This window comes from Anolis sagrei, chromosome X (assembly GCF_037176765.1).
Source record: "Anolis sagrei isolate rAnoSag1 chromosome X, rAnoSag1.mat, whole genome shotgun sequence".
Classification (NCBI taxonomy): Eukaryota; Metazoa; Chordata; class Lepidosauria; order Squamata; family Dactyloidae; genus Anolis; species Anolis sagrei.
Window position 1 is genome coordinate 93773129 of NC_090034.1, and position 24516 is coordinate 93797644.

A 24516-nucleotide genomic window follows, 5' to 3' on the forward strand; every position below is an offset into this window, starting at 1 on the left:
TCTGTTGGCCATGGGAATTCTGTGAGCCAAATTTAGTTCAATTCCATCGTTGGTGGAGTTCAGAATGCTCTCTAATTGCAGGTGAACTATAAATCCCAGCAACTACAACTCCCAAATGACAAAATCAGTTCGGGTATTTGTGTCAAATTTGGTCCAGTGAATGATGAAAATAAATCCTGCATATCAGATATTTACATTACAATTCATAACAGTAGCAAAATGACAGTTATGAAGTAGCAACTAAACTAATTTTATGGTTGGAGGGGTCACCACAACATGAGGAACTGTATTAAGTGGTTGCGGCATTGGGAAGGTTGAAAACCACTGTTCTAGGTCCTCCAAATCCATTATATGTTCAGCTTCCATCCAGTCATGCTGGAAGACCAAAAAATTACTGGAGAGGTGTTCTCTTGGATAACACAATAGCAACTTCTTTATTTACAGTTTTTCACTTTCATGGGAGTTGTGTGCTTCTAACTCCAGTGAAGGTGGGGGCATTTTACACAAGTTTGCGTAATAATTTAATGCATCAAACAAGGCTTGTGTACATCGAACCATCAGAAGACAAAGACATCACTATCTGAGGCTCCTTCTACATTGCCATATAATCTATTTCAAAGCAGATAATCTGGATTTTATATGTTAGTGTAGCCAATTTGGGACTATTTCAGATTTTAGCATTCTGGATAAGGGATGCTCAACCTGTGTAAGATAATATAGTATTGAGTAATAACATATAGCATAGCCCAACCCAGCGTGTTTGCACCTGTCATCCTCGCAAGGACAAGATTGAGCCCCATCAGCATTTCGAACCTGTAATGCTCCTCCACTCTATACATTAATATTTCAAACCGCTGGCGTCTGCTGCTCATTTTGGGAAGGAACGAGAGGCTAATGGAAAGAGCGGTTGGGGAGTTGGGGCTTGTACATCTAAGGCCTGGGATGTATGCCCAGAGGTTTCGTCTTCCCGCCCTATAGCGCTAAACTGTGCCGTGCCTCCGTTGTTGGAAGCTTATAAAGCAGTGACGCTTGGAAAGTATACCTCAGAAGGGTTTTTCTTTTCCTCCGGGCCGTTTGATCTCTGCTGCTGATCTGAGCAAGCCGTTTCCTGACTGAGTCACATTGCATGTTGCATCCAAGCTACTGCTGACTGAGTTGGAGTTGGCTGAGCATATTGACAAGTTGATGGTAAAGGAATACAGTAATTCTGGATCTCTTCTTCTTCCTCTTTCGGTTTCCCTGCCTTGTGTTTACTAGAAATAAGATCAAGCACTTTAGTTTGATACTGCAAACTGAGTCTCCCTTATCCCAAATGCTTGGGACCAGAAGTGTTTTGGATTTCAGATTGCTTCGGATTTTGGAGTGCCTGTATTTGCACGTACATGCATAACGAAGCACCTTTGGAAATGAGGTAAAAAGGTAAAGGTCTTCCCCTGACATTAAGTCCAGTCGTGTCCGACTCCATCTCAATTTCTAATCCGAAGAGCCGGCGTTGTCCATAGACTCCTCCAAGGTCATGTGGCCAGCATGACTACATGGAGCGCCGTTACCTTCCCTCTGGAGTGGTACCTATTGATCTACTCACATTTGCAAGTTTTTGAACTGCTACGTTGGCAGAAGCTGGGGCTGACAGCAGAAGCTCACCCCACTCCCCGGATTCCTGCAACCTTTTGGTCAATAAACTGAGCAGCTCAGCAGTTTAACCCACTGCGCCACAAAAATGAGACTGAAGTCTACACACAAAATTCATATATGTTTCAGATACACTTAGTCTGAAGGTAAATTTATACAACAGTTTAATAATTGGGTTGCTGTGAGTTTTCCGGGCTGTATGTTCCTGAAGCATTCTCTCCTGGCGTTTTGCCCACATCTGCAGCAGGCGTCCTCAGAGGTTGTGAGGTCTGTTGGAAACTAGGCAAGTGGGGTTTATAAATGTATGGAATGTCCAGGGTGGGAGAAAGAACTCTTGTCTGCTTGAGGCAAATGTGAATGTTTCAATTGGCAGATTTGATGAGCATTTAATGGCCTTGTAGCTTCAAAGACTGGCTGATCCTTTGTTGGGAGTTGTTTGCTGGCCCTGATTGATTCTTGTCTGGAATTCCCCTCACAACCTCTGAGGATGTCTGCCATAGATGTGGGCGAAGTGTCAGGAGAAAATGCTTCTGGAACATGGCCATACAGCCCAGAAAACTCACAGCAAACCAGTGATTCCAGCCATGAAAGTCTTCAATAATGCAGTTTAATATTTTGTGCATGAAACAAACCATAAAAAAACAAGGTGTCACTGTCTCAGTCACCCATCCCAACAATTTCGGAGTATTTCAGATTTTGGAATTTGTGATAAGGAACGTTCAACCTGTATCTGACAAAGACAACTGAAATTATGCAGTCAGCCATCTACAGTCATTGAGGTTAAGAGCATAGAACCATCATGAAGGTGAGAAAACACGAAATCGATATTGTTTACTGGAGAGTTTTGAAGGAGAAGGAAGGAAGGAAGGAAGGAAGGAAGGAAGGAAGGAAGGAAGGAAGGAAGGAAGGAAGGAAGGAAGGAAGTGTTTTGAGAACTGTTATATGAAAGATATCTCTTTGAGGACAATAGTTAAAGCCTTCAAGGAGAAGGAGAAGAAATGTTGGCTCATGTTTAACTTGTTGTCCACGAGGACTCCAAGATCTTACGTGTGAAAAAGATCTTGGAGTCCTCGTGGACAACAAGTTAAACATGAGCCAACAATGTGATGTGGCGGCAAAAAAAGCCAATGGGATTTTGGCCTGCATCAATAGGAGCATAATGTCTAGATCTAGGGAAGTAATGCTACCCCTCTATTCTGTTTTGGTTAGACAACATCTGGAATATTGTGTCCAATTCTGGGCACCACAATTCAAGAGAGATATTGACAAGCTGGAATGTGTCCAGAGGAGGGCGACTAAAATGATAAAAGGTCTGGAGAACAAGCCCTATGAGGAGCGGCTTAAGGAGCTGGGCATGTCTAGCCTGAAGAAGAGAAGGCTGAGAGGGGATATGATAGCCATGTATAAATATGTGAGAGGAAGCCACAGGGAGGAGGGAGCAAGCTTGTTTTCTGCTTCCTTGGAGACTAGGACGCGGAACAATGGCTTCAAACTACAAGAGAGGAGATTCCATCTGAACATGAGGAAGAACTTCCTGACTGTGAGAGCCGTTCAGCAGTGGAACTCTCTGCCCCGGAGTGTGGTGGAGGCTCCTTCTTTGGAAGCTTTTAAACAGAGGCTGGATGGCCATCTGTCAGGGGTGATTTGAATGCAATATTCCTGCTTCTTGGCAGGGGGTTGGACTGGATGGCCCATGAGGTCTCTTCCAACTCTTTGATTCTATGATTCTATGAAATGTAGTAGGCCTCTATAGTGATTAGAGTTGTGGTGTGGAAGGAAGATTCAAAAGGTTCAAAATAATCTGTTTGCATTCCTGTGTGTGGAACTTTAAGAAACTCAAGTTGTAAGTCCATTCTCTCTAAAAAGTAAAGCCTGACCATTTATATGAAACCATTACGCATATTGACTGTTCAGGAACAAAATAAACAACATATTCTTGTTTTATTTCACCTGAGTTCGTGGCTTCTTAAACATTCTAGTTGAAGGAGGTGGCCTATGAAATAATATATTGGTGGCAGCAAAGGGAAATATAATATACAGTGGTAGCTTCCCACTGTCTGGCCTTGTGTGTGAGAGTCTGCGTGTTCTGGTCCTCTCACGGCCTTGGATGGGCCATACCTTGTCGTTTGTCATCCATCTTTGTTGCACAGGACCATCCCAATTATACATATACCAAACATGCACAAAAATTAAATCCCTCAGCCCTTTCGTACTTGCTCTTGTATTGGAAACTAAAAGGTCTTGATTGGTTTGTATTTGTCCCACAAAAGAGGAGCTCTGTGCACATCAAAAGAAGAGCTAAGGGGCTTCTGATATTGTCTTACCACCAGATTGATAAGATGGGAAGCTTGGTTGTACCTTTCACACATTATACACACAAATGAAATTTCCTAGGCCCTTAAATTTTGTACTGAAACCAGGGACATTTTGATTTATGATCCCATTTCTCAAAGGTGGCCAATTGGGATGTATCACTTAAGAAATACATGGGTAACATGCAAACTTGAAGAGATAGCGGACATCGACAATTGGATGTGAACTAAGAGAAATCAGAGATATGGACAAATTAACTTTTTTTTAAGAAGGTCTCGGGAAGTCCAACAAAACTTAATGACTGGACTCTTTTGATGAATATGAAAAAAAGATAGAAGTTAAGCAGGGGTAAATATGGGAAAAGGCAAATTAGAAGAAAAAGGACTTTTACATATATAGGGGGGGGGGGGGGGGAGAGAACCATAAACGCAGAGGCTTAGAATGAAAGTTTAAAGAGCCACCCATTCCTTTTTTTCCTTTTTCCTTTTTCAACTCTACCCTTATTTTTGTCAAGATTTTTAAATCTTTATTTCCTACTTTTCTTTAACTACATTGTTCCACCATTTTTTATGTAAATGAAAATCTCTTTTTGTGTGTTTCATAATATTTTTTTTAAAAAAAGAAATACATGGGTACACTTCAGTTAACAAAGATACTCCTTTTTATCAAAACTTATGGTGGCTCCAAGGTGAACCCAACATAAGACTTCCTTGGAATAGAGGGTTACCTTTGCTTTCTTCTGAGACAGAAAAAATGTGATTTGCTCACAGTCACCCATTGGGTTGCCATGGTTGAGCAGGGATTTGAACCCTGGTCTCCCGAGTCATAAGGTAAAGGTAAAACTTTCCCCTTGACATTAAGTCTAGTTGTGTCCGACTCTGAGGGGGTGGTGCTCATCTCCATTTTTAACATGAAGAGTCAGCATTGTCCATAGGTCATATGGCCAGCATGACTGCATGGAGCACAGTCATAATCCAAGTCATAATCCAATGCTTAAATTATTACACCATACTGACTATAATGGATTTCTCCCATTGCTTTATTGTTTTATGATATCTTGCCTCTTTGTCTCTTCCCTCTCCAGCTCTTCATGCTAGATAACTCTTTGACGGACTGGCGGATTGCAGTCAGTGCTCCAAAGCTGGGCCTGATTGCTCTGGAGCTTTTGGTGTGCCTCCTCCATCCCTTCCCAGTCGGAAGCTTCCCTTGTTTGGACCCTAAACCTGAGCACACCTTCTTGTTCCTCTCTGACATGGACATGCTGCTCTCGCTGCTCATGTTCCTCCGTCTCTACCTGGTGCCCCGGGCTGTGCTGCTGCGGAGCAGCGTGTTGGGAGACGCCTCTTACCGTAGCATCGGATCCCTCAATAAAATCCACTTCCAGTACCCTTTTGTGCTGCGGGTGATGGTGAACAGCCAACCAGGCCGGGTGCTGCTCATCTTTACCATGGGACTCTGGCTCATTGCGTTTTGGGTGCTGTCGGTCTGTGAACGGTGAGGATCTTTTGCTGGAGAAGTTGCTATCTGAGGAGGGTAAAAACCTGCTGGAGGCAGGCAAAGGAAGGATTAAGAGCTCTAAATACAGCCTTTCAGCTCACTGCATTTCTGTATTGGGCACACTGATGTGTTTTAGAACAGAAATAGAGAATATGAATTCTTTCTGTGGTCTCCTGGCCTTACAAGGGCCACAGTTCTTCCTTCGTAGTATAATTGTTTTCTAGTTTCCCAGCTTTTATATTGGTCTACACATATACCAAGTTTTGAAAGATTGGCATGCATCTTCCAAGTCTTTCTGGCAAAATAACTTTGGAACATTCCTCCTTGCCTTTGGCTTCGGCCACCACTAATGTGGATCCTGAGATGTTTTCTGAAATTGAATTGGGCTCAGAGGCTGAAAGAGGTTTCCTAACATTGCTTTCAATCAGGAGAGGACAAGGTGTGTATGGTTCCATAGCCTCCAAAGTGGCTGTTGGATCCTGAAACATATTGACTTTCTTCGCATCCCCAAATGGCTTTGTCAGCCTATGCATGAACCCATGTGCAGTTCCTTGTTTTCTATGGTGACAAAATGAAGGAGGCACCATGGCTTTGGTCATGAGGGGGTGTCAGAGAGGTCACCAAATACCATCAGAAAACACAGCATTTTCTGTTGGTCCTGGGGGTTCTGTGTGGGAAGTTTGGCCCAATTCTATTGTTGGTGGGGTTCAGAATGCGCTTTAATTGTAGGTGAACTACAAATCCCTGCAACTACAACTCTCAAATATCAAGGTCTATTTTCCGCAAACTGCACCAGTGTTCACATTTGGGCATATTGAGTATACATGCCAAGTTTAGTCCAGAACCATCATTGTTTGAGTCTACAGTTTCTCTGGATGTAGGTGAACTACAACTCCAAAACTCAAGGCCAATGCCCACCAAACTCTTTCAGTATTTTCTGTTGGTAATGTGAGTTCTGTGTGCCAAGTTAGGTTCAATTCCATCGTTGGCGGAGTCCTGAATGCTCTTTGATTGTTGGTGAACTATCAAAGTTCACCAACTACAACTCCCAAATGACAAAATCAATACCCCCCCCCCCCCCAACCCCACTAGTATTCAAATTTGGGTGTATCGGGTATTTGTGCCAAATTTGGTCCAGTGAATATATTTATATTACAGTTCATAACAGTAGCAAAATTACAGTTATGAAGTAGCAACGAAAATAATGTTATGGTTGGGGGTCACCACAACATGAGGAACTGTATTAAAGGGTCATGGCATTAGGAAGGTTGAGAACCTCTGCTTTAGACCTTCCCACCAAAGGATCCCTCCTCCCTTCTCAATCTAGTTTTCTCAATTCTTCATTCCCTAAAAGGTCTTTATCCTCTTCTCATTGTTATCCAGCCAACGGCTTACCATAGGCTGTCAGGCTTAGTGGGAAAAAAATAACATTTTTGTCACTTTAGGTGACACTGATTCAAGAAAGCCCAGGAAGAAAGAATAACGTTTCTATATATGATTGCAAAACAAAACCAGATCATCTTCAAAATCAACATATGAGGCTCAAAGTTGTCGAGTTGGGTGGACAGGCAGAGGGGTAGATATGATAAGCCTATAGGTAAACAAACATAAATACATTGTATATTGAACTTTTCTTGTTAGGCAACATATGGATGAAAATGAATACCTGGCAGGAACATTCTGGCTGATTCCCATCACTTTTCTGACTATTGGTTATGGGGACGTGGTGCCAGTAACAACATGTGGGAAAGTGGTGTGTCTCTTCACTGGAGTTATGGTAAGTAGCATATCCACGGAGTATGTGGCACTCATGCGCAACCTTTCCAGATTTTGAAGGTGTCATTGCATGACATTTGAAGCCCATATCTGAAGATCTGAGTTTTAAATTTAAATCCTTTGGTTTGTTTTCATTTTTGACCAAATTCCAAATAAGATGACAAGAGTTAAATAGCATTTCCTTGAGATGGCACAATCTAAATATCATTTCTGCATTGTCCATCAGATCCTGAATAATGGTGTATGTCAACTCTCAGCAAATATAGAAATCCACTGTTGACGTCTGATTAAGAAATACTGGGTTGGATCCAGGCTTAATGCTTACGGGAGACAGTTGGAAATGAATAAGTCTTGAGTTAATCATACCTGAAATCTCCCTGATGGAGCAATGGGTCTACTTCTCAGTAGGGCTAAAAAGGGGAATCCCCTGAAATAATATCATCTGATAATGTTGGCGAACACACATTTGGTATCCAGGCTTACAGTGGAGGAATCTATTCCAGCTCTGTGTGAATTCTGAGCATCTTCAAACTACTAAGTATCATGACTTGGAGAGTGAGAACATTTTTGGCTTCCCTTAGGGGAGCAAAATATTTTAAGCTTAGTGTTATTACTCCTGGAATCTTCCATCCAGCATGACCAAAAGGGAATTCTGGAAGTTGTAATCCAGTATTTCTAATCTATGTCTTTCAGCTAGCTGTTTGTTGCACCCCAGGCCAGGAAACACCTCTGTACTTAACCACCTCACGCCAGTCCATGTTAAATCAGTAAAGCAGTTTATTGAAGATTATATAAAAAGCAAACAGCAAAAATATTAAAAACTTCAAAGTCCAAATGTATCAATAATCCACAAGGTTCCAGGAGCAAGAATAATCAAGAGTCTCATGGCTGCAAGGCACCCAAAACAAGAATACAAGAAAACCCAGGAAACATAGAATCTAATACAGAAATACAGGAACAATCCCTGGTACTTGAAAACAAGAACATGAAGAAAGGCATAAAACTAGAAGTCTCTAAGCAGGCATGGCTTGACAAGAGCTGTTGTCAAGCTTAAGATCGTCTGGGGAGGACCTGCTTTCGGTCCCGTCAGCTTCGCAAATGAGCTTGGCGGGGACAAGGGACAAGGCCTCCTCGGTGATGGTTCCCCACCTGTGGAACTCGCTTCCCAGTGAGATTAGGTTGGCTTCATCCCTCCTGTCTTTCATGAAGAATTTTTTTTGTCGTGTCAGGAGCGACCTGAGAAACTGCAAGTTGCTTCTGCAAGGATGTTGCCCAGGGGAAGCCCGGATGATTTGATGTTTTATCATTCTTGTGGGGGGCTTCTCTCATGTCCCTGCATGAGGAGCTGGAGCTGATAGAGGGAGCTCATCTGCCTTTCCCCGGATTCGAACCTGCGACCTGTAGGTCTTCAGTCCTGCCGGCACAGGGGTTTAACCCACTGCGCCACCGGGGGCTCCAGGAAGAAATTAAAATCATGGTACTGGGACCAGGCTTTTGGACAGCAGGCATAACAGCACTTTAGATGTGGAATTGGACTGGAATGGCAATATTGACAGATTAGAGAGATGGGCCAAAACTAACAAAATGAAGTTCAACAGTGACAAATGCAAGATACTCCACTTTGGCAGAAAAAATGAAATGCAAAGATACAGAATGAGTGACGCCTGGCTCGAGAGCAGTACGTGTGAAAAAGATCTTGGAGTCCTCGTGGACAACAAGTTAAACATGAGCCAACAATGTGATGTGGCGGCAAAAAAAGCCAATGGGATTTTGGCCTGCATCAATAGGAGCATAGTGTCTAGATCTAAGGAAGTAATGCTACCCCTCTATTCTGCTTTGGTTAGACCACATCTGGAATATTGTGTCCAATTCTGGGTACCACAATTCAAGAGAGATATTGACAAGCTGGAATGTGTCCAGAGGAGGGCGACTAAAATGATCAAGGGTCTGGAGAACAAGCCCTATGAGGAGCGGCTTGGGGAGCTGGGCATGTTTAGCCTGAAGAAGAGAAGGCTGAGAGGAGATATGATAGCCATGTATAAATATGTGAGAGGAAGCCACAGGGAGGACGGAGCAAGCTTGTTTTCTGCTTCCTTGGAGACTAGGACGCGGAACAATGGCTTCAAACTACAAGAGAGGAGATTCCATCTGAACATTAGGAAGAACTTCCTGACTGTGAGAGCCGTTCAGCAGTGGAACTCTCTGCCCCGGAGTGTGGTGGAGGCTCCTTCTTTGGAGGCTTTTAAGCAGAGGCTGGATGGCCATTTGTCAGGGGTGATTTGAATGCAATATTCCTGCTTCTTGGCAGGGGGTTGGACTGGATGGCCCATGAGGTCTCTTCCAACTCTTTGATTCTATGATTCTATGGTAGACAATAATGCTTTTAATTGTTTTTATTTTAATTTACCATGTATTGTTTTAAATTGTTGTTATATTGTTGCATTTGTCTATTTGTTGCAACATCAAATTGTTGCCGAGTGTAAGCTGTTCTGAGTCCGTCCGTCCCCCGGGGGGTTGAGAAGGATGGGGTAGAAATGCTGGAAATGAATAAATAAATAAATAAATAAGGTCTCCATTATCCATATTGACCAGACTGCTGGACAAAACTCCTGGCCTCCCTAATATACTAAAAAAATTATGTCTTTTCACATGGGATTCAGATCTGGGCCTCTTTTCTAATAAGCACTGTGATCTTTGTATTCTTTGGGTTGTTGTAGGTTTTTTCAGGCTATATGGCCATGCTCTAGAGGCATCCTCTCCTGACGTTTTGCCTACATCTATGGTAAACATCCTCAGAGGTTGTGTGGTCAGACCTCTCAACCTCTGAGGATGCTTGCCATAGATGCAGGTGAAACATCAGGAGAGAATGCCTCTAGAACATGGTCATATAGCCCGAAAAAACCTACAACAACCCAGTGATTCCAGCCATGAAAGCCTTCAACAATACATTTGTATTCTTTGTTGATCACTTGAAGTCTACTAAAACTAAGGCTCCTATCAACAAACTCATTACCATTACCTTGAAGCTCATTATTCTCAGTTCTCGGAGTTTCAGCCTCTGAACTCCTTTCCCTAGAGATCGGCTCCATTGCATCCTCTGGAATGTGGCCTTGACTAGCTGGAGACACAGACTGCTCAGTTTCAGGACTTAAAATCTCAGGCCCAGAATCCCTACTAACAGTAATATGAGACACCACTATGGGCTGAACTACAACACCCTTAGCCAAACCATTAGCTCATCTAACATACGTCTGTCTAACAGTATTCAAAGTATCTCCCAGAGACTGAACACAGGACCTATATGCAAACTACATTTCCCTATGATTGAGATATGGCTTCTCCCAGTTAGCCTTTCTTTTATCATGTGCTGATCTCCTTTTTTATCTTCAGGGGGTAGGCTGTACAGCACTCTTGGTGGCCGTTGCAGCTGACAAACTGGAATTCACCAGAGCTGAGAAACATGTTCATAACTTCATGATGGACATTCAGTGTGCCAAAGAGGTAAGGAAGAACCATGACAAGAATGGACATATTCCATGGGACTGTGGGCCAATTTCCCCTGTTTTGGACTGGGCTCCCCCAGCTTTGGAGTTCTCCAGAAGACAACATCCTGTGTCAACCCCCCATTTATTTTGGTTAAATAAGGTGTGAAATTCTTTGTTTTAAAGGAGAAACATTATGAAGATTACTATTATTATTATTTGAAACACAACAAAATGAGTCCACAGCAGATGTGGGTAGAGTTGCCAGATCACACTGTCCAATATTCAAGAATACTGGAAGAGGAGATGAGAAAATTCTCCAGTTTTGGTGGGATCAGCTCCAGCTAGTAGGACAGGGCTGTGTGCAAATCTCCAGTTCACCTATCAGAACAGCTCCTTTGGCTAAGATGTCTGCCTTGATTTTTGAGAACAGCAAAATGTTTTTTCTCTCTTTTTTCTCTTTATGGGTGCGTTTGTTGGAATGACAAGCCCAAAGCAATTGTGTTTGGTACTTAATACATACAGTAATCCTTAATGACATGATTCAGGGACCACCCCATGTTTGGGATTTGGGACTGGAAACCTCAGGACATGTGATGTGGTCTGCACACCATTTGTGGCTTACTCTGACAGTTTAGAGCGATTGATGGACATAAAGTAATGTGGGGAAGCAGATTTGGGTTGACAACAACCCACCCTTTTTGACAGCATCCATTGAGAGCAGGAAATACAGCTTTAGCCAATGCTTTGAAGTTTCCCCCTTCTCACCCAACTTTACGTGCGCTTCTAGATGAAATGCTCGGCTGCCAACGTGTTGCAAGAGGCTTGGTTGTTATACAAACACACCAAGAGGAAGGACGGACGAAGAGCCCGCAAACATCACCGGAGGCTGCTGGCAGCCATCCATATGTAAGTGGATGGGATACACCGGGATGTTTTCTTGGTTTCCGCTCTGACCCTGGGAAAGATTGAAATCTGCTGCTTAGATTGAATTGGGCATTGCAGCTGGCTGTTCCTGACTTCCGAAATGCATAGAAAGCTGGAACAGTATGGTGCGAGAAGGGATCCTGGGAATTGTAGCTCGGGTGAGAGACTGTGGCTGGACCTATGCTACCCTATATCCTATGATCTGATCCCAGATTACCTACTTATCTCAGATTATCTGCTAGTGTAGACTCATACAATCCAGTTCAAAGCAGATAATCTGAGATCAAATCCTGGGATATAAGGCAATGTGGAACGGGCCTTAGTCTGGAGAACAAGCCCTATGAGGAGAGGCTTAAAGAGCTGGGCATGTTTAGCCTGAAGAAGAGAAGGCTGAGAGGAGACATGATAGTCATGTATAAATAAGTGGCAGGAAGTCACAGGGAGGAGGGAGCAAGCTTGTTTTCCACTGCCCTGGAGACTAGGATGCGGAACAATGACTTAAAACTACAAGAAAGGAGATTCCATCTGAACATTAGGAAGAACTTCCTGACTGTGAGAGCTGTTCAGCAGTGGAACTCTCTGCCCCAGAGTGTGGTGAAGGCTCCTTCTTTGGAAGCTTTTAAACAGAGGCTGGATGGCCATCTGTCAGGGGTGATTTGAATACAATATTCCGGCTTCTTGGCAGGGGGTTGGACTGGATGGCCCATGAGGTCTCTTCCAACTCGATGATTCTATGATTCTTAGTGATCTTGCCTAGCTTGGATTTCTTGGATTTTCTCCTTGAACCAGAGAAACAGTTGGAGACACTAGGTTCTTGTGGGTTTTTTCGGGCTATAGGGCCATGTTCTAGAGGCATTTCTCCTGACGTTTCGCCTGCATCTATGGCAAGCATCCTCAGAGGTAGTGAGGTCTGTTGGAATTAGGACAATGGGTTTATATATCTGTGGAATGGCTGGGGTGGGGCAAAGAGCTCTTCCCTGCTGGAGCTAGGTGTGAATGTTTCAACTGACCACCTTCATTAGCATTTGAAGGCCTGGCTGAGCCTGGGAAAATCTTTTGTTGAGAGGTGTTAAGATGTGCCTGGTTGTTTCCTCTCTGCTGTTTTGCTGTTGTAATTTTAGAGTTTTTTAATACTGGTAGCCAGATTTTGTTCATTTTCATGGTCTCTTCCTTTCTGTTGACAATTTCAACAGAAAAACAGCAGAGAGGAAACAACCAGGCACATCTTAACACCTCTCAACAAAAGATTTTCCCAGGCTCAGCCAGGCCTTCAAATGCTAATGAAGGTGGTCCTATAGCCAGAAAGAACCCACAAGAACCTAGTTGGAGACATATCATCAAACCAATTTTTATATATTGTGCAAACATGCCCAAACACCCAGACAAGTAGTTTAAGGATGAATCTAGGTAAATGTAAAGGTTTTCCCCTGGAGTTTGGTGCTCATCTCCATTTCTAAGCCATTGTCCATAGACACCTCCAAGGTCATGTGGCCGGCATGACTGCATGGAGTGCCAGATGAATCTACATTATAGATTGGCATAATAATTTTAATATTATAGTTAAAGGTAAAGGTTTTCTCCTGACATTAAATCCAGTCGTGTCCAACTCTGGGGTGTGGTGCTCATCCCCATTTCTAAGCTGAAGAGCTGGCTTTATCTGTAGACACCTCCAAGGCCATGTGGCTGGCATGACTGCATGGAGCACTGTTATAATATAACTATATATAACTATATATAAGTATATAACTATAATAATAGTAATAATATAACACATATTAATATAATACAATATAATAATATATTATATATTAGTATGGACTATGGACTATGTTTTTGGGACTATGTTCTTTGTTTTTAACTGCTTATTTAAATGTATTTAAATGCACAATGTAATATGTATGCTTTTATGTCTTAATGCAGCATTAAATTATTGCCAATTTGTAAGCTGCTCTGAGTCCCCTTCGGGGTTGAGATAGAGCGGGGTAAAAAATGCAGTAAATAAATAAATAGATATAAATATTTCAGTTTGACAGCACTTTAACTGGGTCAATGCTATGAAATTAGGTATAGACAGTACAAGATATTTAGCCTTCTTGGCACAATAAAGAGTGCAGATGCATCCTAAGTCTATGTCTGCAACTCCTTCTCAGTCTCAAATGCTGATCCCACTGCATAGCGACAGATCCAAAAGTGTGAACTGTAACTCAAGATATTCCAAGTTCACATCATGACAGAGCCCTCTATCCCCTGGTCTTTCCTCTAGACATCTACTGTCTCTGAACCTCAGCCTTTCCACCTGCAATAATGGGAATAAGATTACAGAGCTTTTGTAATAATTTCCTTTAAAATAATGTACACAAAGCCATTTGAACAATGTTTCTATAAATGCTGAGGATCATTTCACATGGTTTGTTTTCACAGCACTTAAGTGCAAGACAGGTGATGGATGGATTCTCTTTGTTCTTCCTCCAAGGAGATGATAACAAGTTGTTCATGTTTTGCTATTGTTTGTGACCAGTTAGCATAGAAGTGGAGCGTCAGTTTCCTCTTTGCCTCAGACAGCAATATGTCTTAGTTGTTTGTATTTTGGGACTTGGGGTCCCCGATGGCGCAATGGGTTAAACCCTTGTGCCGACAAGTCGCTTCTGGTGAGGGAGAATTGGCCACCTGCAAGGACATTGCCCAGGGCATGCCTGGATGTTTTACCATGCTGTGGGAGGCTTCTCTCATGATCCTGGATGAGAAACTGGAGCTGACAGATGGGAGCTCACCCCGTTCCCTGGATTTGAACTGCCGACCTTTTGGTCAGCAGTCCTGCTGTCCAAAATGGTTTAAGGGTTTAACCCATTGTGCCACCGGGGGCTCCTCTAGCATGGCTGATTTGATTACGTTGAATCTGGCCCTGGTAATATTTTAATTTTCCAGCTATTTAGCACCTCTCGAAGAATTGAATGCTAAGCCTAGACTCAGTGAGGAGCATGTGGAATGCACCACTGCCACTGAGGCCTGTTTATCTATATCACTAATTCGTTCAGCTATTATATTCATTGTCTTTTTGTACTCAAGACTACTATCCTCTGAAAGCCTCGGCTGCCTAAATTTCTCATTTAGCACTTTGATATTATGTGATTTGAATAAGTCTTTTTGGATCAAATATATATGCACAGCGGGTTAAACCGCTGAGATGTTGAACTTGCTGTTGGTAGTTCAAATCTGGGGAGCAGGGTGAGCTCCCACTGTTAGCTCCAGCTTCTGCCAACCTAGCAGTTTGGGGGGAAAGCCATGCGAGTAGATCAATTGTTACCGCTTCTACAGGAAGGCAGTCATGCTGGCCACATGACGTTGGAGGTGTCTATGAACAACGCCGGCTCTTCGGCTTAGAAATGGAGATAAGCACCACCTCCCAGAGTCGGACACATCTAGACTTAATGTTAGGGGAAACCTTTACCTTTACATTTCAGGCCCCTTATATACCCTCTCAATCCAGTATCCTAGAGCCATCCTCCAAGCTATTGATTCCAATGAAGCTGTTTCCAGTCTTAAAACTGCAGAGGGAACAAATGGCAACAATTAATTAATAAATATTACAATGGCAATAAGAAAAACAGGTTAAATAAACAGTTTTGGTATAAGTCACAAAAGGTTGGAGGTTTAGCACTTCCCAATATTAAAAAATACCATGAAGCAAACAGGATGAGACTAGTTATAGAAGGGATAATAAATAAGTAGTATTTGGAATGGTTGGAGGAAGATTCAGAAGAAGTAGAGGACAAAATTTGGAATATATTTTTTAAGGATATAAAAAGGAAAGAAATTAAGAAAATAAAAACCCCAATGTTGAGAAATGTTATAGGAATTTGGAATAGATACAAGGAAATATTATTATCAGAAAGTTCAACACTAACACCAATAATAATGGATAAAAAAATTCCCAATTTTTAAAAAAATATATATTAGGTAAAAAATTAAGAGAGAGGAATATAGATAGAATTGGAGATTGGATAAAAGCAAACACGAGGAAGGAAACTATATTGAGAGAATTTAGAGATATTAAACTCTCATGGGACTTTGTAATTCTTGCAATTGAAAATGTTTATTTCTTGGCAAGTAGGATTGAACCACACTACAATTGGATCGGTTCAGTCAAGGAAGCCACAGCTGAGTTTGCAAGACCTGAGTAGGTCAGTTGATGATTGAAAATCCTGGAGGTTATTTGACACATCCACAAATAACAGGAATGACACATACGACAGAGGATAGGATTTCAAGATCTCTGTCTTTCCCTCATAGGTTTCGACATGTTAGAATGAAGCATCGGAAGATCCGAGATCGAGTCAACACTATGGTGGATATTTCTAAGGTGAGTATTCTACTGAAGGTAGCAATTCCTAGCCTAGAACATTGGCACTGATTTGAAAAGAGGCGTGACTTCTCATCACAGTTGCCTTTAATCTTAACCAACATTAAACTTCTTTCCCTTTTATTTTGCACATGTAACACTTTCTTTTCGCTTGAGACAATGCTTCTATAATGAACATGGCATTGCTTGTTCTCACTACCTGGATACACTTTTGTAGTGGAGGAAAACGTAGTTCTTCAACAAAACAGGAACGCTCATTAGAATCAATCAGTTCCTTCCTTCTTTCTTCCCACAATTCTTGGCTATGCTGATCAGGGATGATGGACATTATCGTCCAACAGCCTGTGAATGACACACGTACCCTCCATTAAATGACTTTAAATAAATGACTTTAAATAATTGAACAAATGAGGGAAAGAAAAGGAGTGACACAGATTATCTGCTGCTCAGTGGCATGTGTATGAGGGAATGGAAGGAAGGAAGAAAAGAAAAAAAGAAAAAGAAGGGAAAGAAAGGGAGGAGAAAAAAAGAAAAGGGAAAGGGAAAGGGAAAGGGAAAGGGAAGGGAAGGGAAGGGAAGGGAAGGGAAGGGAAGGGAAGGGAAGGGAAGGGAAGGGAAGGGAAGGGAAGGGAAGGGAAGGGAAGGGAAGGGAAGGGAAGGGAAGGGAAGGGAAGGGAAGGGAAGGGAAGGGAAGGGAGAGATCATCTGGAGTTTCAAAGTTCAGTGCCAAGATGAACTGAACCACCTCAACTGGGCTCTCCAGGCCAATGGATACTCCACCTCAGACATCAGAAGAGCTGCAAGACCAAGAACAAGCCACGAGAGTAAAGATGAAGATCCACCCAGAGGAAAAGTGTTCCTGCCATACATCAAGGGAACCACTGACCGCATAGGGAAGCTGATGAGGAAACACAACATACAAACAATCTACAAACCCACCAAGAAAATCCAACAAATGCTACGTTCAGCAAAGGACAAGAGGGATCCTCTCACCTCTGCAGGAGTCTACCGTATACCATGCAGCTGTGGACAAGTCTACATAGGGACCACCAAACGCAGCGCCCAAACACACATCAAGGAACATGAAAGGCACTGCAGACTACTTCAACCAGAGAAGTCAGCCATAGCAGAGCACCTGATGAACCAGCCTGGACACAGCATATTATTTGAGAACACAGAAATGCTGGTCCACACCAACAACCACCATGTCAGACTACACAGAGAAGCCATTGAAATCCACAAGCATGTGGACAATTTCAACAGAAAGGAAGAGACCATGAAAATGAACAAAATCTGGCTACCAGTATTAAAAAACTCTAAAATTACAACAGCAAAACAGCAGAGAGGAAACAACCAGGCACATCTTAACACCTCTCAACAAAAGATTTTCCCAGGCTCAGCCAGGCCTTCAAATGCTAATGAAGGTGGTCAGTTGAAACATTCACACCTAGCTCCAGCAGAGAAGAGCTCTTTGCCCCACCCCAGTCATTCCACAGATATATAAACCCACTGTCCTAATTCCAACAGACCTCACTACCTCTGAGGATGCTTGCCATAGATGCAGGCGAAACGTCAGGAGAAATGCCTCTAGAACATGGCCCTATAGCCCGAAAAAACCCACAAGAACCTTCAGTGCCATCTGTCTTGTTATGGCATTGAATCGCTGCCGATTGTGAACCGCTTTGAGTCGCCTCTGGCTGAGAAAGGCGGTATACAAATGCAGTAAATAAAAATAAGTAACAATGAAATATGCAGATAATACACAACTCTACTACTCCTTTCCACCAAACTCCAAGGAATGCATCTATTCCCATAAAGAAAGAGTCCCAGGCAACATATGACACTGTACCACCTGCTTTAGAGACATGGGCATTGGGTCCTCTTGTATGTGCCAAAATGTTAGCATCTTCAGGCAGAGATCTGCTCTATCATTTGGAAATGGGACAACAGTGGGATATGTGTGTTAGAGACCAATGTCGTCCCCCGCCTGTTTCGCCACAATGGGGAGCTGAGCTTTGTGTGCCAAGCAATCTATCCAGAGTCCCTCAAGTGAGGCCATGACCTTCAGATGCAACCCAGGAGGCCATCTTGTTGCACTGCCAGAATGAAAGATTAAACTGCCAGTTCAGTAGCTTCTGTACTTATCATATGAAGGGAGGCGGACACTTGTCTTTTGCTTCAGGAAGTTCACATTCCTAAGTTGGCAGGTTGGGCACAGGTTGGCGTTGGGTTTTTGAAGCAGGAGGAAATTTTGCTTTGTTCTATATTCTGTGTATTTTGAGGGGTTTTTAATACCTCGGGACTTATGATGGTTAGCTGTCATCCTCTCTTCAAAAGAACCCTGGGAACCGTGCTTTTTATATGTGTATATTGTGGCAAGGAGGCTTACCAACTGTCCAGGAAGAAAATACCTTGTTTGTTTTCACATTCAGGCCACTTGCCAAAAAACATGGCAGTAAGGCCAACTTTTATATTTTGGTGCCCAGTTTCGTTAGCTTCATTTGTATCTCTGTCACTCTGAAGCTGGACTCACTGGAAATGTCAGCATTACTGTTGAGTCTAAAATTCATGTATTGGATTGAGATATATATCTATATGTGTGTGTGTGTGTGTGTGTAATGTTTGTTTGTGGGATTGACATAACTCAAAAACCACTGGACGAATTGACACCAAATTTGGACACAATACACCTATCAGGCCAACGAGTGTCCATCACTCATAAAAATACTGAAAATGCAGCAGAACAGACTTAAAAAGCATAAAATAAAATAAAATAAAATAAAAAATACAACACATGCGCAAAACCACACATATACACAAATATATAAACACACACATACACACAAAACACATATACACAGACTGGGGCACAGCAACACGTGGCAGGGGATGGCTAGTATACACGCACACACACACACCCCAAATAGCTTCAGTCCACCTTATTTCATCATAACAAATCAATGCAAACCATTAGTTCTTACTTTTTTTTGTGTCAGGAGCGACGTGAGAAACTGCAAGTTGCTTCTAGTGTGAGAGAATTGGCCATCTGTAAGGATGTTTGCCGGGGATGCCCAGATGTTTTACTATCCTCTAAGAGTCTTCTCTCATGTCCCTGCATGAGAAGCTGTAGCTGACAGATGGGAGCTTACCCCACTTCCCAGATTTGAACCGCTGACCTTTTGGTTAGCAGTTCAGCCAGCACAAGGGTTTGACCCATTGTGCCACCATGGGCTCCAGCTCTTACTTAAGAAGTTATTACTGCCTGAGCATCCCTTTTCCAAAACTTTCGTAAACCTGAAATTCTCCACACCAATGATTGAGAGAATGGCACCTTTGCTTTCTGAAGGCTCAATGTGCGCAACTTTCTTCCATGCCCATTATTTTAAATATTGCAAAAAATGACCCTCACTATGTTTATGAGAAAATGCTTTATTTTTGTGTTTGGATTTGAGTCCCATCTCCATCATGTATGCATATGAAAATACAGGTACTCCGAAATCTCAAAAAAAATCCCAACATTTCTGGTCCAAAGTATTTAGGATTAGGGATATTCAGTCTATGCCTCAGTATTTACTTGTTTACCCCTTTTCTCATTGTTTTGATTCAAGATCTGCAAACAGTGGGAAATTAAGGTTCAACAAGAGAGGGCCTTCCTTACATTAACACTTCCCATCATTTTGTAGTGGTCATGAGCCACAAATATTTCCATATACTGTATATACTCGAGTATAAGCCCAGTTTTTAGCCTTTTTTTAAGGCTGAAAAAGCCCCCCTCAGCTTATACTTTGGTGGGGGTCTTGTCAGAAAGGCATGGAGCTGTAAGAAGGGCTTCTTTCAGCCCCAGGCCTTCCTGCCAGGACCCTCACCTCTCTGCACAACAACCCAGCTCTCCTCCTCTCTTGGCACCAGTCTTTCCCACTTTTTCTTATTAATATGCACACAGCATTTCCCGCAAAATGTATAGTTAAAACAAAGTATGGTGGTTATTGGAAGGATATGTAAGCACATTTACCTTGAAGAAAGTTAGAATTCAGTGTTCCCTCGCTACTTCACAGTTTGATTTTAGCGGACTCGCTGTTTTGTGGTTTTTCAATAAATATTAAATTAATTTATTATTTTTTATTATTTATTAATAGCATTTATATTCCACCCTTCTCACCCCGCAGGGGACTCAGGTCGGATCAGAATGCACATATACACGGCAAAGATTCAATGCCATAGGCACACAACATATATAGAAAGAAACACATAGGCTATTTAACTTTCCAGCTTCATGAGGTATGCTTTTTGAATTCTGGTCACCGGGGGAGCTGTCGCTTCACCATCCACTTGTGACACCGATGTAGTACTTCCTCATTCTTTTGCACATTGGAGAGTTTTTATGGTGTCGTAAATTAGTTAAATTAGTCTTGCCACATAAACAGTAGGGCTGGGCGGTTTCGTTCGTTAATTTCATAATTTGTTATTAATTCGTATTTAAATTAGCTTACGATCTGATATCGAGCCATGCAGGAGCAATTAAAAATCGAAACAAATTTTTCAATTTTTTTCGTAATTGTTTCTTAATTGTTTCGAAATTGTTTCGAAATTGTTTCGTAATTGTTTCCGTATGTCTGGTGCAAGTTTTAGGGTTGTTGTTTGTTTTATCAGTGATAAAAAATAAATTATCACACCAACAGTCAACAACAGAGGGAGAGGGAAGCTTCAGAAGTCCCCCCTGTCCCATTTGGAGGGGTTTTTTTTGGCATATTGCGCAATCGTGTCCGCCATTAACGAATCGATTCGTAATTGTTTCGTGATTGTTTCGTAATTTACAAAATTTTGTATATTTCGAACTTTTTTAAAGAAAAATTTCGGAATTCTTTTAAAAAACGAAACGCAAAAACCCCCTAAAACGAATCGAGTTTAGAAACAAATTTTTCCGTGGTTACCCAGGCCTAATAAACAGTACCTAAATTTCCTACTTGACAGATGTAACTGTCTTTCGGGCTGCAAAGGTCGACAGCAAGCTAGACAAATGGCCAGAAGCTCACTCAGACCCGGGCTGGCTTCGAACTCACGACCTCAGTAGAGATTTTAATGCAACTGACTCCCAATCAGCTGCGCCACAACCCAGTCAAAATATATATGATATAAAAAATATAAAAATATATATTGCAGTATTTTCGCTGTTTCGCGGGTTTTTGCCACTGCCGCCGCTCTCCAAGGCACTTTCCCTCTTCAGTCCTCCCTCTCTCCAGCCTTGAAGGGTCTTTCCTTCCTTTCCTTCGCTCTCTCTCTCTCTCTTCACCCAGTCTCTCTTCCTTTCTTTGCAGCCCCGCACTGAGAGGGAGGTGGGTGGGGGGAGCCGAAGATACAGGAGTGTTTAAAAAGAAACAGGTATAGTACATGTACTGCACAGAACAGTGTGGAAAGGTTATTAAGAGAAAGGGTTGTGTTGTGTGTAAGTGTGTGGGGTTTATTTTAAGTTTATAAAGACTTTAAAAAGTGTATAACTACTAAAATAATATATAAATATTAAAATATTAAAATAAATATAGCGTTCCTACTTTCCGAATTTTCACTTATCACTTATTCTGGGCACCACAATTCAAGAGAGATATTGACAAGCTGGAATGTGTCCAGAGGAGGGCGACTCAAATGATCAAAGGTCTGGAGAACAAGCCCTATGAGGAGCGGCTTAAAGAGCTAGCCATGTATAAATATGTGAGAGGAAGCCACAGGGAGGAGGGAGCAAGCTTGTTTTCTGCTTCCTTGGAGACTAGGACGCAATGGAACAATGGCTTCAAACTACAAGAGAGGAGATTCCATCTGAACACGAGGAAGAACTTCCTGACTGTGAGAGCTGTTCAGCAGTGGAACTCTCTGCCCCGGAGTGTGGTGGGGGCTCCTTCTTTGGAAGCTTTTAAACAGAGGCTGGATGGCCATCTGTCAGGGGTGATTTGAATGCAATATTCCTGCTTCTTGGCAGGGGGTTGGACTGGATGGCCCATGAGGTCTCTTCCAACTCTTTGATTCTACGATTCTACGAGTGGTCCTGGAGCATAACACCTACAATAAGTGAGGGAACACTGTAGTTGTTTAATCAGAGTTGGACAGTCTTATCTTAAATTAATTTTATGTAAATATTCCAAAACTTTTAAACTACTGATGGCTCAATTAATATAATTTTATTGGTATCTATTTTTATTTTGAAATTCGTTTATACTCGAGTCAATACATTTTCCCAGCTTTTTTGAGGTAAAATTAAATGCCCCGGCTTATATTCAGGTCAACTTATACTCAAATATAAGTCGAGTATATTTAGTATATATATAACTAGTATATATGGTATATATATAACTAGTGTAAGTGTATGTGATGTGACAAGGGTCAACATTTTGAAGGAGGAACTTTGCATTTAGCTTTCTGCTCCACTAGAAACACTTGTTTCCGCCTGTCTCCAGAGGGAATAGCTCCATCTAGGGGTCATTTTCTAACATAAGAAGTGCCAAAGTAAGGTTGGCATGGCAGAAAGAAGAAAGTCAATTTTTTTTTCACCATATGACTTTTTCAAATCTCGATCACAAACATAAGGAAATGTACAAATCATAAGTTCTAATACAAAAAGAAACACATTCCCCTCCCGGTGCTGCAGCCAAATCCAGCTGTTTGTGGATGCAGAAGACATATGTAAAATAGAATCTTTTGGGGAGGAATGACAGCCAGTCCACAGTTCAGTACTGAACACTACCGATTACACAGCGATATAAGGCCAGGCTTAAATAAGTAACCACCAAAGCTCATTGCATGGATAGATAAATCAGTCTATTTCATTTTGTTTTTTAATTCCATTCCGGATATTGAATGCGCAGAAATGAGCTACAAATAAATTAGGTAAAGGTAAAAATTTCACTTAACATCAAGTCTAGTCGTGTCTGACTCCGGGGGTGGTGCTCATCTCCATTTCTAAGCCGAAGAGCCGGTATTGTCCATAGACACCTCCTAGGTCATGTGGCCAGCATGACTGCATGGAGTGCTATTACTTTCCTGCAGAAGTTGTACCTCTTGATCTATTCACATTTGCATGTTTTCAAACTGCTAGGTTGGCAGAAGCTGGGGCTAACATCAGGAGCTCACACCACTCCCTGGATTCGAATTGCCAACCTTTTGGTCAGCAAGTTCACCTGCTCAGCAGTGTAACCTGCTGTGCCACCGGGGGAGGGGGGGCACAAATAAATTAGCTACCTATAAAAAATTACCTGGGGACAATGAATGCATAATCTTATATTTGAATGGGAATGATCCATGGAGGAAAGTTTTCTTAACTTTGTTTCTAAAACAATGTTCTATTATGTTGGTTAGAGTGTTTCTTTCCCCCTTTTGTGGGTATTTATGTGTCAGTAATATTATTTGTTAAAAAAATAACAATGTAATGTTTGTTTTGTTGACATTATGTTGACCTCGTGTTAATAAAATTATAAGTTGCTTACCTGTAACTGTAGTTTCCTGAGTAGTCACCTGTGAATTCGTACATTTGGTATCTGTGCGCATGCGCAGTACAGCTTTCGGAACCTTCTAGATAAAAATATAACAATTTTAGAACCCACTAGCCCCGCCCCCCTCCCCTCGGGTATAAGTAGCCCGAGGGCGGGGCTAGCCAGCAGTTCTCTTCCGCCGCAAAGCAGCCAGAAGGTGTGGCATGACCCGAGGGGAGGACGGGCGGGTATGTACGAATTCACAGGTGACTACTCAGGAAACTACAGTTACAGGTAAGCAACTTATAATTTCCTGTCGTAGTCACTGTGAATCGTACATTTGGTAGAATAGCGAGCTAACTAACCATGGACGGTGGGCGTCATGCCACAGCCGAAAACAAAACTGCTCTGCCAAACTGAGCCTCACGCCTGGATACAACATCCAACTTATAGTGGGTCACAAACGAAAGAGGTGAGGACCAGATCGCCGCACGACAAATAGTGTCCAAGGGGACTCCCTTCCAGAACGCGGCCGACGTGGCTACTGCTCTCGTAGAATGGCCTCTCACAGGCAGGGGCAAGTCCTTGCCCGCCATGCGGTAGCACAAGCGGATCGTAGACACTATCCAGGACGAAAGTCTCTGAGGTGACACTGGATGACCCAACACATCCGCCCGATATTTTACAAACAACTTAGGGGTTCTTCTTAGCGCGGCCGTTCTATCCACATAAAAGGCCAAAGCCCTGCGAACGTCTAATAAATGCAAACCCCTTTCTAACTGGGTTGTAGGGCTCTGAAAAAAGGAAGGAAGAATCAAATCCTGAGAAATATGGAACTGAGTTGAGACCTTAGGGAGGAAGGAGATGTCTGTCCGTAGAACCGCCTTGTCTTTGTGAAACTTAAGGTAAGGTGGGTCAACCCTAAGGGCACAGAGTTCACTAGACCGGCGAGCCGATGTAATGGCTACTAAAAAGGCTGTCTTCCATGAAAGACAGGACAGGCTTACTGATGCCAGAGGCTCGAACGGGGCTCTCATCAACGTATTAAGGACAAGTTCCAAACTCCAAGAAG

The 24516-nt window shown here is 42.4% G+C and overlaps 1 protein-coding gene across 1 annotated transcript in view; it reads left to right on the top strand.

The window, feature by feature from the left end:
• LOC137094888 (intermediate conductance calcium-activated potassium channel protein 4-like) overlaps window positions 1–24516 on the top strand; it is an 88997-nt gene that overhangs the window by 51414 nt on the left and 13067 nt on the right. The window contains exons 3-7 of the mRNA XM_067460820.1: window positions 5030–5439; window positions 7084–7219; window positions 10609–10719; window positions 11491–11609; window positions 15918–15987. Of these exons, the coding sequence (XP_067316921.1) occupies window positions 5030–5439; window positions 7084–7219; window positions 10609–10719; window positions 11491–11609; window positions 15918–15987 (846 nt within the window). The remainder of the gene's footprint in view (window positions 1–5029; window positions 5440–7083; window positions 7220–10608; window positions 10720–11490; window positions 11610–15917; window positions 15988–24516) is intronic.